Source organism: Dromaius novaehollandiae, chromosome 4, assembly GCF_036370855.1.
Source record: "Dromaius novaehollandiae isolate bDroNov1 chromosome 4, bDroNov1.hap1, whole genome shotgun sequence".
In the NCBI taxonomy this organism is placed as follows: Eukaryota; Metazoa; Chordata; class Aves; order Casuariiformes; family Dromaiidae; genus Dromaius; species Dromaius novaehollandiae.
In genome coordinates, this window is record NC_088101.1 from 42,061,611 (window position 1) to 42,074,702 (window position 13,092).

A 13,092-nucleotide genomic window follows, 5' to 3' on the forward strand; every position below is an offset into this window, starting at 1 on the left:
AGAATGGGTATAGGGTTCATATTTCAAACAGAGACATCAGCATGGAAAAAGGCATGAGAACATGAAGAGGATAAAAAACGTCACTAAAGTCAACGCTGGCATTGCCAGTGGAACAGATGGGAAAGGTGACAGATTGGAAGAGAGAGGATCAAGGCTGAGTGTTACAGTCTAAAGCAAAAAACCAAAACAGTTGAATTATCTGTGCTCCACAGGGGGGACATGGGCGGTGAAATCAAACTAACAGCAGAGAAAAAGGTGTTTTGACAGCCATGCTTGGAAAAAAAACAGATGGAAAATCAGGTGAGGAAGAAGACAGGAAGGAAGAAGGGAGGTAGTAGGCAGATAGAGAATAATTAGGACAGGAGTAAGAAATGTATTCCTTGGGACAAAGCAATCCTATTGGAAGAAACGGGAAGATCTTGACCGTTCTAAAGGAAAGATCTTCCCAGACAAGAATCATGGATCTAGGCTGCATAATCTAACCTGAAAGAGTGCCTGTTACTGTTTTCCAGTGCCTTAATTATACAATTTGCCGTAGTCTCAGTAGAAAGGATTGAAGTAATCTATAGCAAACTTGGTTTTCCACACACACAGATAGCTCAGCATATACCTGACTGATTTTATCTGCAAAATAAATATAACATTTCTTGCAAATAACAAGAATGCAAGTAGCTTGGATAAATGTATTAAATTCAACTTCACTATAAATTTCTCACAATCTTTTACCTAAACTAGTAACAAACTATCCTGTCACTGCCATACAGCAGAAGAAGCTTATGATAGTGTGATTACCACAGTACTTTTTTACCTTATTTATAACAGTAGGTAATTATGTAGCTTTTTTCACCATCAGTATCATGTAACAGAAGTTAGCATAAGTTATTTCCTATCACTGGGTGTATGTACTGTTTATGAGAACAGCACGTGTTTGTTAATCAGAAGAGGAAGCTGAATGAGCATGGGAGATCAGGATGTACTTTTTATTTTTAAAAAGACTCAAGATCCAGAATGAACATAGGAGACTAAACAATTTAAGAAAGATTTGGAACTTGAAATTTTAATTTGTATTTCCTCTTTATGTACATTTACTGATATTTGCGAAGGTTCTTCAAATTTCACAAGTCCAAAGACAACAAATTCTTTTTTAAAGGGAAGAGTTTCCTGACCAGCCAAAAATTTAAAATTTAAATATTGGGTGTAGCATTTTTTGCATCCTACAAAAATGGCATACTTTAAGATTTCTTCTAATAAATATTTTTCATATGAAAATAATTCTGAATATAACAAACAAATACCGATAGTATATAGAGCCAAAAGGGACCACTATAACAATTTTGTTGGAGCTCCAGCTAGAGTTCTCAGAATTTAACTTTTTCAACAGGAAATTTTTGAAAAGAACCTAATCTTCACTGAACATTTTTCCAGTGCTGAAGAATTCCCTACATCCCTTGGCATGTGATTGCAATGGTTAATCACACTCACAGCTAAAACAGCAAAACAAATTATAAGCTTTATTTCTAATCTGAATATGATTAATATCAGCATTCAATTATGGGATTTTTTACAGCATCTATCTTCTTAATTAAAATGCTTTATATTATCAAGGTTATTTTCCTGAAGTGTGTACTCCATGCTGTCAAGTCATTCCTGAACCATCTTTTTCATAAGTACATGGAGTGACCTCTAAATATTTCTGACTGCAAGGCAAAAATTCCAGTTCTTTAGTTATTTCTATGTCTTTCCATGTCTCCTCTGCACCCACTGAATATATCCATGTTTGGTTGAATTGCAGGCACTGTCTCAACCAGGATTGTGCCAGGATGAAACAGTGAGGAAACGTGTTTCCTGATAAGCTCCTATTTATTTCTAAATAGTACATATATTAGCCCTTTTGGCTTGCTCACGAACTACTTCAGGATATTATCCATTATGATCTATTAAATCAAATACATCCATGATTGAATCTTGCATTTTTTCCAATAAGTAGCAACTTTCTCCTTGACTTTTATGGAATCAGGATTAGGCATTCAAGCTTTTAAGGGTTTGACATCTTATTATTTGATAACTGGCTTTCTGTCATCTATCTTTGTTTTCATTATTATTGCTTTGCTATGTTCCTTTCAGCAAGTGATTGATGCTTATTATTAGCAGTCCCCCCCCCCCATTGATGCTTTATTCAGATTCTGAATCAATGCATTTTTATATGAGGGTTTATGGTGGATTTAGAAGAATGCACATGAGAATACAATCTTCTGGTTTTAAGATTACAGTCCTTACTTACCTCTTGCCAGAGTCTTTCCCTTTCTTGTGCAAAAGTATTAAATGTGATTCCCAGTAATTTGATTTTTTTATACACAGTCTTAATGAGTATGTCTGTTCTTAGTATGTGGTCATAAATTACTATCACCTATAAATTTCTTTTTTCTCCTTCACCTGCTTGCATTTTTTCAATTAACATAGGACTGTTATAAAAAATGGAGAGTTAAAGAAGGTCTTATTTTATTATCAGTATTTTTTCCTGTTACTAAATTCTGATTAAATTGTTTTCATTCTCATTCCCTAGCCCATGCTGTCCTTTTGTACTTATACATCTCCATTGAAATCTTCTATTTTTCTCTGGCACATCAACAGTAGAATATGGCCATGTCACTTCTAATTTGACATATTTTTCTGTATATTCTGACATAATGATACAAATTGGAAACGTTACATGCATGCACATACACACACATGTATGATCTATACAAAAACATACACACAATTCTCTAATGGAAAAATTGCTATTAGAAAATCAACTACCAGGGAGGTATTCTGTTTTGATTGCTATGACAGTTGCTATTAGCTTGCCATAACAATTAGGAATAGTGCACAAAGGTACTCTATGCTAAAAATGTGATTGTAATATATAATTAATTTCTTGCTCAAGTTACTTATTATTTTACTTACCTGCTATGCTATATCTCGTAGATCTTTAACCTGAAAGATATAACAAGGACACTGTCACAGCAGAAAGTGAGTTCAAGACCTTCATCTATAAACTGTTTGACTCAGGTGAGGTTGCTTGGTGCATAGTGCTTACTACAGTGGGATCCAAACTTTAGCATTTATACATGATGTCAGTGTAAATAATAAAATAACATTTTACTGTCTAAGCAGATGAAGCATGCATCACCATCAATTATTACATTTCTGGCAAAGGTCTTGATGTGCACATGGAACAGCAATGTTCTCGAAGAGAAAAAAAACAGCTGAGAGATGTGAATCCTTTCCACAATTGTAAAGACAATTGGTTTGAAGAATGGGATTCTTCTAGATTTCGTCTTTATACTCTCATGCTTATTTTTTTAATATATATTTTATTTTATTGTGAAGCTGTAGTGTATATTGGCACACAGGATTTTTTTCTTTAATATTAGAATATAATCCTCCACCTGAGATTTTTTTTGCTGCATTTTAACCTCTTTCAATAAGCATGAGGAACTTACTTTCTCAGACTTGGGTGAAAAAATTTGCATAGGACTGATCTATTGATGCTAAGGTTAAATGGAAATTGGCAATATTGCACTAAAGCATTTATTAAAAGTGAATGCCTGTACATCTCATTGTCCAATGCATGGCGAGCTCTCCTCAGATATCTTAATCCGTCAGTCATTACAGTGATTGATACTGTTTGCCCCTTTCACAGAACTGGTGGTCGGTTTTGTCATGGAGCACAAAATCTGACTACCTGGGAGGGACGAGGCCACCTAAGGAAAGGGGAGAGAATAGGGCAGGACTGTAGCCATTCCACCCCAATAAGACAATGGGGTCTATAAACTCCTAATGTTAAAGCTCTTTTCTTTCTTTCCTTCTTTCTTTTTTTTTTTAGGTTCATCTCATTCTCTGGTTTTCAGCGATGACACCAGAACAGGCAGAAACTAGTGCAGAATTTTCTGGTGAAATGACTCCAGTTAAACTATGCTTGTCATGAATTAGTGATGGGTAAATGGCCTTAAACTGTCTACTTTCTGTGTGTTCAGGATATGTACTTATATTGACATCTGAATAGCTGAAGCTTTGAGACCTTTCTTTGTCTCCGGAAAGGAGAATCATGTAATTTAATGACGAAAAATGGAAATGCAATGTGAGATCAGTATTCTTGCTATATCGATATTCCTCCTCTCTATTGCCAGAGATAAAAAAATAAAATTTTTGAAAAATATACCAACAAATAATCATTTAATAGCAGATTTATCACCACAGTCTGTGTTACAATGTTTGCTCTTCTACAAGACATTTCTGTGTGTGTGTGGTGCATGCTAGCAACAGATTTTACGGAAGCTGAAAAATGTTAAATTTAGCTTGCAATAACTAAGAGGTCTAGCTAATGCAGCTGGAATCCATTTTGAAAAATAAATCCTCACTAGATGTGAGAATTAAATATCTGGATAGTTTTAAACCTTCCTGCATATTAACTTCTCTATTTTGGGCAAAGCAGTTTAAAATATGCCTTTCTGATATATCTGAAAGGTGGATAGACCCAACATTTGTTCAGGTGAAGCCCGGATTAGGAGGAAAATGGTGAAATTGGGGAGAAAAGAGACTCTGTAAAAAAAATAGAGCTCTGGCTTTCTTTTTTTTTCTTTCTTTTTTTTTTTTTTTTTTTTTGCATTTCTGCCCCCCGTTGTCACAGAGAGAAATCGGCGTGTGATGGATTCGTGTCACTGATTTTTTATCCCCTTAAGCAGTCCAAAAGTACGAGGGGCTCCTCCGCGCTGATAGAGGGCTGTGAAAATACACCTGCGGGGAGGCGTTCGGGCTCAGGTACCCAGCTAGAGATGCTCTTGCTCCGGGGGAAAAATAATAATAACGGCGGCCCCCCGCCCCCGCGCGGCGCCGGGGCCGCCTCCCCCGCTGCCTCCGCGGCGCCAGGGCGGGGGGAGGCGCGGCCCCACCAGAGCGGGCCCGGAGCCCGCCGGGTCCCGCGGCCGCCGCGCGCGCGCCTCTGTCCGCGGTGCTGAAGGCGGCGGCGGCGGCGGCGGCCCGCGCAACGGTCGAGCACCGAGGGGCGGGGCGGCGAGGGGCGGGGCGCGGCGCGCGCTCCCGCGGGCCGCGCCGCTCGCGCAGGCGCGCCGCCGGCCCGTGCGAGTGCGAGTGCGAGTGCGAGGGAGCGCGGGCGGCGCGTGTGAGGGCAGGGCCGGCGGCGGCGGCGGCGGCGGCGGCGGGCGCGCGCTGAGGCGGCGGGAGCACAGCGGCGGCGCCGCCAGCGGCACGCGGCCATCCCCGTTATTTCCGGAGCCGGGACGAGGACCCGAGCGGCGGCAGCTCTCCGCGGCAGCGCGGGCGAAGGCTCCTGCCGCGGGTTGTTTTCGCCCCTTTCCCCCGTGGTTGGCTTGCTCCCCCCGGCTGCTCGCCCGACGCGCAGAGGATCTAATGTGCTGACGAGCGCGCCCCGCGGAGAAGGAGGCAGAGGGAGAAGAGAGGGATATTTCCGTGGCTTTGTGGATGCTCTGCTTTTCCTGGAAATGCAAAAGATTATGCATATTTCTGTCTTCCTGGCGCCTGTGTTTTGGGGACTGATCTGGGGGGTCAATTCTAACAGCATACAAATCGGTAGGTGCCGGCGGACCTCGCTCTGCCCCTCGCCGCTCACCCTCGCCTCCCCGCCGCCGGGGCGCCCCTGCCGTGCCGGCCGCGCCGTGTGTGCCGGCGCTCCCCTCCGAAAGCCGCCGCCGCCCGCCAGCCCCCAGGCCGTGCCCGCCCGTCCCGCCGCGGCAGCCGGGCGCGGGGCGGACGCGCAGCCCCGACTCGCCGCCCCGACTCGCCCCGGCCGAGGCTCGCGGCTCGCGGCTCGCGCAGCGCGGCGGCGGCGGCGGGAGGGACGCGGCGGCGCTGCCCCGGCGGGGCCGCTGCCGGCTCTGATGCGCGCGCGTGTGTTTCCCTGCAGGGGGGCTGTTTCCGAGGGGCGCCGATCAGGAGTACAGTGCCTTTCGCGTAGGGATGGTTCAGTTCTCCACCTCGGAGTTCAGGCTCACTCCCCACATCGACAACCTGGAGGTGGCCAACAGCTTCGCCGTCACCAACGCCTGTGAGTACCGGGCGCCGCTGCGCGGGCCGGCCGGGACCCCGCGGCGGCGGCGGGGGCGGCGGGAGCGGGGCGCCTGCGCGCGGTGGGATGCGATGGGCGCTGCGCCGCTGCCGAGCGTGTGCCGGAGCTGGTGCCCGGCCGCGGGGGTCGGGGTGGTGCGCGGTGGTGGGGGGCGAGCGGCCCCCCCGGCTCCTCCTCGGCGCTCGCCGAGACGACACAGGCTTAAAATGGTTCCCGCCGCCCCCGCTGGCGGCTCGCCCCCCGCGTTACATAAGGCTGCGCGGCTCTCCGCACCGCGCCACGGCTGGCGGCGGGCTCCGCCGTCCCTCCGCGCAGCGGCGGGGTGCGTGGCCCGGGCGGGCCGGGGGTCCCGCCCCGCGGCGGCGCAGCCAGCGGCCGCCGGGCGCCCGCCCGCCGCGTGGATCAGCCATTTTGCCCGGCGCCGCTCTCCATGTTGCAGCGCGTCGCCCCGGAGCTCCGGCAGCAGCCCCCCGCTTGGCGGCCGGGAGGGGGCGGCGCGGCGCGGCAGGAGCCCCCCCGCCGTCCGCTCCGCGCCGCCCCTGTGCCCGCGGCTGCCGCCGTGCGGGGCGGGGCCCGGCCCCACGCGTGCCGGGAGCCCGGGCAGGGGTCAGCGGGCGCAGCGCCTCCGCCCTCGCTGCCCCAGGGCACCACCATTTTGGTGTGGGGGGCGTTGCGGGTGCGCGCGTGCCGTGGCGCGGGCGTCAGGCCGCCTTTCGGCGGCGCGGGGCGAGCGGCGCCCCCGCGGCGGGCGAGGCGTCGAGCTAGCGCCAGGCGGGGCGCGGCCGGCGAGCGTGGGGAGCCGGGGGGGCTCCGCTCTGGCGGCTCCCCGGGGCGTCAGCACAGATGAGTCTGGAGGTTAGCAGTCGGCGAGCGCGATTCTCCTCTGTTGGCGACTCTTTTTTCCCCCCTCTGAACACATCCACCTTAGGGCAGGTGAGGGGGTGCCGAGGGGATGCCTTGGCACAGCTGCTGGGGTGGCTGGTGCGGAGCTCTCACTGGCAGGTGCAAGGAGATGAGGTTCACACACACGATGGGGTTCATACATAGCTGAAGGCAAAAAAGGTTAGAGCACGTAACCAGCCAGAGTAAGGCTACTTTCCTAATCTTTGAGAGCTGTTTGGGGAGTTCTTGCCTCCTTAGGTCATGAGGGTTTCCAGCACTCAGAATTGTTTGTGGTTAGCATTTGCAGGATGTGCTCCTGGGACTCTCAGTGAAGAAAGGTGTTGCTTAGCAGTCTAGATGGCATTCTTCAAAATGTGAGACAGGTCTTTCTGTGTTTCTCTATTCTGTGAAGCCAGTGAAATCCTGAAAATAATTATGTAAAGCATCAGAAGAATTTTTCCTACTAGTACTAGAGACAAAGAGGGCCACCTGATCTTTGAAAAAGTAAAGGAATTGAATTTTTCTGCAGCCCCATCAAGTTTTGTGTGTATGTGTGCCTGTGTGCGTGTGCCTGTGTGCGTTCTTGAGCTTAGCTATCTTCTTTGGAGAAGTCTTAAAATGTTTAGATGACCCATGTAGACTGTAGACTGCAGTGATGGGCTTTGAGATTTCCAGCATAAGGGAGTTACTGCCCACGTTTTGGGTTTCCCTTTGAACCCTGTCCAAGGCTTCCATTTTCAAGCAGTTTGAAGAGCACCAAATTGAGACATGAACAGGTACTCGTTTTAAGACACCTCATTTACCACTGATGGTTCACTGCAGTTATCCTGTCAGTTAATTTTGATTGACTAATGAAGCACATGCCAAAAATAGATGTAATATTTCCTTGATTACCTTGCCAGAAAGTTTGACTCAAGGACAAGGAATTCTGAAGACAAATATTTGCCATTACAGGCAAATTTAGCAGGTGCATGCACAAACAGATGAGGACAATCCATCTGTTTTCATCCCCTTTATCTTCTTTTGGGTTCGTTCTTATTTGAAAAACTAAAATTCTGCAGATTATTATTTCAGAATAGTATATGAAGAACGTATGTCCAAAACGAGCACTATCAACAGTTAAACAATTGAAGTGTAATAAAAGACTACAGCAATGTAGCATAATATAAAATTGAAATTGAAAATGCTTCAGTAGTTGTGCAGGCATTTCACTCCCGCAAGGTGATCTCCTCTAACAGAAGCAGGGACAGTCACCTGAATAGGACACTGGCCTTAGCAGAAAAAGGCCACTGCTTCTCTCCGAGCAAAATGAAAATTTTTGTAAAATCTACCAAAAAAAAAAAAAAAATCCTGTCTGGCAGCTACGAACCGCGCAGCATGCTTTGGGAAGCACGGTTTGCAGGGGGGAGCCCCGGCGGAGGGCGGCAGCCCCGCGGCCAGCAGATGGCAGCCCGCCGCCACCGCCGCCTGGGGCGCTCCCCGGGCCCGACGGGCACCTCCGGGCCTTCAGCGGTGGCAGCAAAACGGGGGTGTGCAACTCCGGCTGCTTAAAGAACAAAAAAAAAGGGAAGAAAAAAAAAAAGACCCCCCAACCTGTAAGACTGTTTAAGGAAAAGTTCAAACTTCTTATGTGCGCTTGCTCTGAGCTCATTTACACAGCGGTCTTTAGATAAACAAGTTGTGTTGCTGGTATTACTTTTAGATTAGGTTTCTGAACTTCCACGAGAGAAGGGAATGATGGTCATCTACTACTGAGGGATGTCTGAAACAATGTGAGATAACTCAGTAAGTCACTTGAGGGTGACCAGATGATATGTATGTCGGAGGCTCTGTTTCATAGTGCTGTAGTTGGTAGGTTGCACTAATTCATGTAACATACCCAATGACATTTTAGGTTGTGAATCTAAGTCTTGGTCAAAGCTGTGTTGACAGGTCGTCAGGAGTGAGTGTTGGAATCTAACTGTAGTTTGATACCTTTTGAGGTGGTATCATTAGGTGGCTTCATGGTTTTGACTGAGAGATGGTGCAATCTTTTTGCAGACTGATGAACAATTAAGTGAGATGTTCACTGCCATGACTGTAATTACATCCTTCAAGAAAAATGTGTTAGACTCATTTCTCTTTGGTAATTCTTGGTGACTCAGAGGGTTACAATCTAGGTAGTAAAGGCAAATGTTAACAAAGCAGTTCATTCTAACACAACCCTTTTGACTTTTAACAGTTGGGGCAAAGGTACAGCACTGCAGGTAATTCATGGGGTGGAATTGGAAGTTATCCAAAATATTGGACTGTACTGTCCTTCAGCAAAGTGTAATTGAGTCTAGTCTAATTGGAGAATTGCTGACAGTCAGCAACATCAGTTTTTAAAAAACTGTTAATTTCATCGAAACAATCAAAGAGGAGACTGTTGAAGATAAAATCCTTTCCTCTTAAATCCACCTGCCCAAACAGGGGTAGTTGTGTTAAATATATATGCATACCTATTTTTGCACTGAAAGGATACTGAAGTCACCTAAAGAGAGTTTTCCTGTGGAGTACTATAAAACCTCAGTAACTGTAACAAGTTTTTCTTATAGTAGTTTCAGCTCAGAGGGAATATATGCACGATGTTGGAGGTTTAATCCTGCTGGCTCAAGAGGGTGTTGAGCATTTCCATTTTAAATCAAGTCTTACAGCTCTGCAGGGATCACTGCACCATGACATTATGACAAGGGGATGCTGATTCATGCATAAACCTTAGATTCTTTCATTATATCTTCAACTACCAGCTTTGAAACCTTATGAATATCTAGCATGTTGCAATTTCTGAATCATGACAAAGGTTTTCCCAGCCATTTTGGAATATAATGCTATAGATTGCTTTCTTAAAGGAATAGCGTGCGGTGTACTACTAGAAAAATAATTAAATAGTAACTCAAGAAAATGTATCCTGTAATGGTAGATAAAGGAGAGACTGAGATCTGTTTATTTGAATTAAAGTTACTGTGGACTAAGCCCAAATATATTTCACAATAGATGATTAGAATTGATTTTGAAGGGAAGGAGGAATTTATTAAATGCTTATGTTTAGGTTCATTTATATTCCTGGTCCTTCTCCTTTCCTTTGCACTATAAAGCATTGCTCAGGCTCAGTAAGCAGATGTGAAATAGGTTTGGTACCGTATTATAATTAAAATGGACAAGATCGAATGGGTTTCTATAACAAAAATGATGCAGTAAGACCAGTGTATAACCTAAATCAGGAACTCATGTGCTTTTCCTGCTCTCAAAACACTTCTCCCCTCAGAATCAAGCTCTGTAGCAAAATTTTAACTTTTTTCTACTCCAGAGAGCTATACATGAAGAAACCTGGAGGATTTATTGTGTGATTGCACTGTCACTGCTGTACCTCTTTACACCTGGCTTGTAGAGCATTTTCACACAGCCATGCTCCAGAATGTGGGCAGATATAAATTTGACAGTTTTGGCTTGGCTACGTGACTTTCCAGATTTTTACTACAATTATTGTATTAATGTTGTCCATATATCTGAAATAGGTATCTGTCATACTGTTTGGAATATATTTTTCAATACATATTTTATTTTTATAAACTTTGAAGTGAGTTACATTTAACAGCAATTTGTGAGGAGCATATCAATCAAGCCTTGCATATATCAATCAAGCGCATAAGTCAACCAAGTATCAGTCAAGCTCTTTAATATATTTATATATACTTTTATTTATATTTAATATATTAAGTGTTACATTTTATACATATGCTAGTAACAGGTTAAACTTACAGTGACTTTGATAGGACTATTGACTGTGCACATAGCTAGGGATGTACTTAAATGCTGTCATGCATAAGACTTACTGCACTAAGCAGGGCTGAAAACAAAGGCCATTGCTTTAAGTAATACTGTTACTGCTATTTTCATTAGTTCTTCTATCAAGCTTTTCATTATTAAAATATTTTTGAGAACTAAGGCATATTTAACAGCTGTAATTCTTCCTGAGCAGTTGATAATTACTGGGGAAGGAACATGTTATTACTTTAAAAACATATTAAACAAAAACTGTTTTATTACCATTATGTGAAAAATTAAGATAATCAGTATCATTAATTTTTCAGGTACCTTCTGCTAAAACATACTTAAATTGTCAAAAAAAATTAGCTCAAGGAAAATACTAAAAACTAACAATTTACTAATGTCTGCTGGTAGGACTAATTTTTAGGAAAGAGAAATGAGGATATAACCCGTAGTGTGTATAAACCTGTATATGTATAGTGAACAATAGTTCATTTTGGATGTCACATAAAGGAAAAAGCAGGAGATTGATTAAACCCTACAATCCATTTTCTGAAGAGGATTATCTCAGAGCTCTTACTAGTAAGATAATTTATCATTCTAAGTCAGCGTTCTCACCTCTGTGAATGAATTGAGTGCATGAATTACTTACTTCTTACATTAATGGTTCATGCCCATATTCTGGAACCAATGTCTCTACACCTGGAGCCAAGAAATGCCAGGTCAGACTGAAAATAATAGTGAAAAAGATACCTGAATAGCTAAACATTTTACTTGCGTATATGAGATTATATATATGCATATGTATATTAATGAATGGGCTTCTCATATGGCAGTTAACTGGAACTTCCATTTCTGAATTGAATAAGATTTTTCCATTATTTAGTAGCTGATCATGACCTTTATCAGAACATGAGTACAGTGGCATCAATACAGTGGCATCTGCTTTTAGAAGACTACAGGTGAGAGATTAACTCCTTTATGTCATATAGATTTCTGAAATGTTATAGGACAAAAGTCTGAATCTTTTTATAGGAAAGAAGTAGCTTTGCGTAGCATCATTATTATTTCATCTTAAAACCTTCATGTTTTTCTATAATGAGTTCGTTAAAAAGCCTGCATTGACTACAAATACATATTAGATGTAAGCTTGTTAAAACTTGAAAAAGGGCTTTTCTTTAAATAAGTCATTCCAATAAATAATTCTTTATGGTATAGAGGAACAGTAAGAAGTGAGTAAAAGCATCAGACGAACTTAGTGAATGCATATTTTAAAATGGATAAACAGTAAGGAGTAAAAGTGTATTTTAAGCCATCACATGTTGAACATTCATACTGTACCTTGTGAAATCAATGACTGCTTAAAACGGTCATTTATTATATGTAATTAGAGTGGTGTAGACTTTTTTTTTGAAATACTATTTACTTTCATTTATTTTTTTGAAGCTAAGCCCAGAATAGAACATTTTTGGTGTTCTAGTGCAACGCTTCTGTGCCCCCTTTAAAATAACAAAAAAAAATCTTTTTTTTTAAATTGTTTTAAGAAATATTCCTAAATTGGTCAGTTTATATGGGGATTACCTTTTCTCTCCCAAAGTTTCCATTTGGAAAATGCAAGAGTTAATATTTCTGTCCTGATTTTGATCTCATGTACAGATATTTAATACATATATCTATGGCTAGTCGTTCCTCGAGAGTATAAAAAAATTAGCAATAAAAAGGTATTCATTACCCTTCTACAGCAAAGTAGGGTTCAGCTTCAGTTACTGTTACTCCCTCCACAACTTCCCCCAAAGCTAATTAAGAGAAATTAATAGGATTTTTTGAGGGTAAAAATGTTATGTGCAGTTCATCTGAAGGTGACAGAATCAGGAACAAGAAATGTTTCATTTCAACACTAAGCTATTATTCCGTATGAGAGAACAATGTTGAAGTCTGTATTCATTAACTTAAATCGGTGTGTGATTGCTTTGTATGCTTGGGTTTTTGTGTCTGTAACTGAATTACCAACCACTTCAGCTAATCTGTGAGTGACTTATTGGGCTTTATTGCACATCAAAATAGTATCTTCATTAGTTTAACTGCAGAAGGTAAATGTGCTTGCACTTTCTGTGCTGAAAAGCAAGAGAAAAAGAGTACTTTCCCATTTGTGATTTTAAATGTATATCTTTTTGCTAAATAGTTTACCAAGGAAACAGGAGTAGCACAGAATTCTGGTAAACTGTTCATATTGGCCATGACTCATGAATGCATACCCACACGACTGGTAACAAAAGTTTGAAACCTCAATGAGGGACAACGGTTAATCATATGAAACATTAAATAGACATCTG

At 43.2% G+C, this 13,092-nt stretch overlaps 1 protein-coding gene across 14 annotated transcripts in view; it reads left to right on the forward strand.

Moving 5' to 3' along the window:
• The first annotated feature begins 5,172 nt into the window (after positions 1–5,172).
• The window catches only part of GRIA2 (glutamate ionotropic receptor AMPA type subunit 2), a 101,924-nt gene continuing 94,004 nt past the window's right edge, over positions 5,173–13,092 (forward strand). For 9 of the 14 annotated variants that reach the window (XR_010388996.1, XR_010388994.1, XR_010388993.1 and 6 more), the window contains exons 1-2: positions 5,371–5,592; positions 5,927–6,067. Coding sequence is in view for 9 of the 14 variants with exons in the window: in XM_026120205.2 (XP_025975990.1) it covers positions 5,505–5,592; positions 5,927–6,067 (229 nt within the window). In the remaining 5 variants the exon portion in view is untranslated. Of the gene's footprint in view, positions 5,593–5,926; positions 6,068–13,092 lie in introns of those variants that run through there. The other 5 variants (XM_026120209.2, XM_026120212.2, XM_026120207.2 and 2 more) reach the window with 3 other exon arrangements.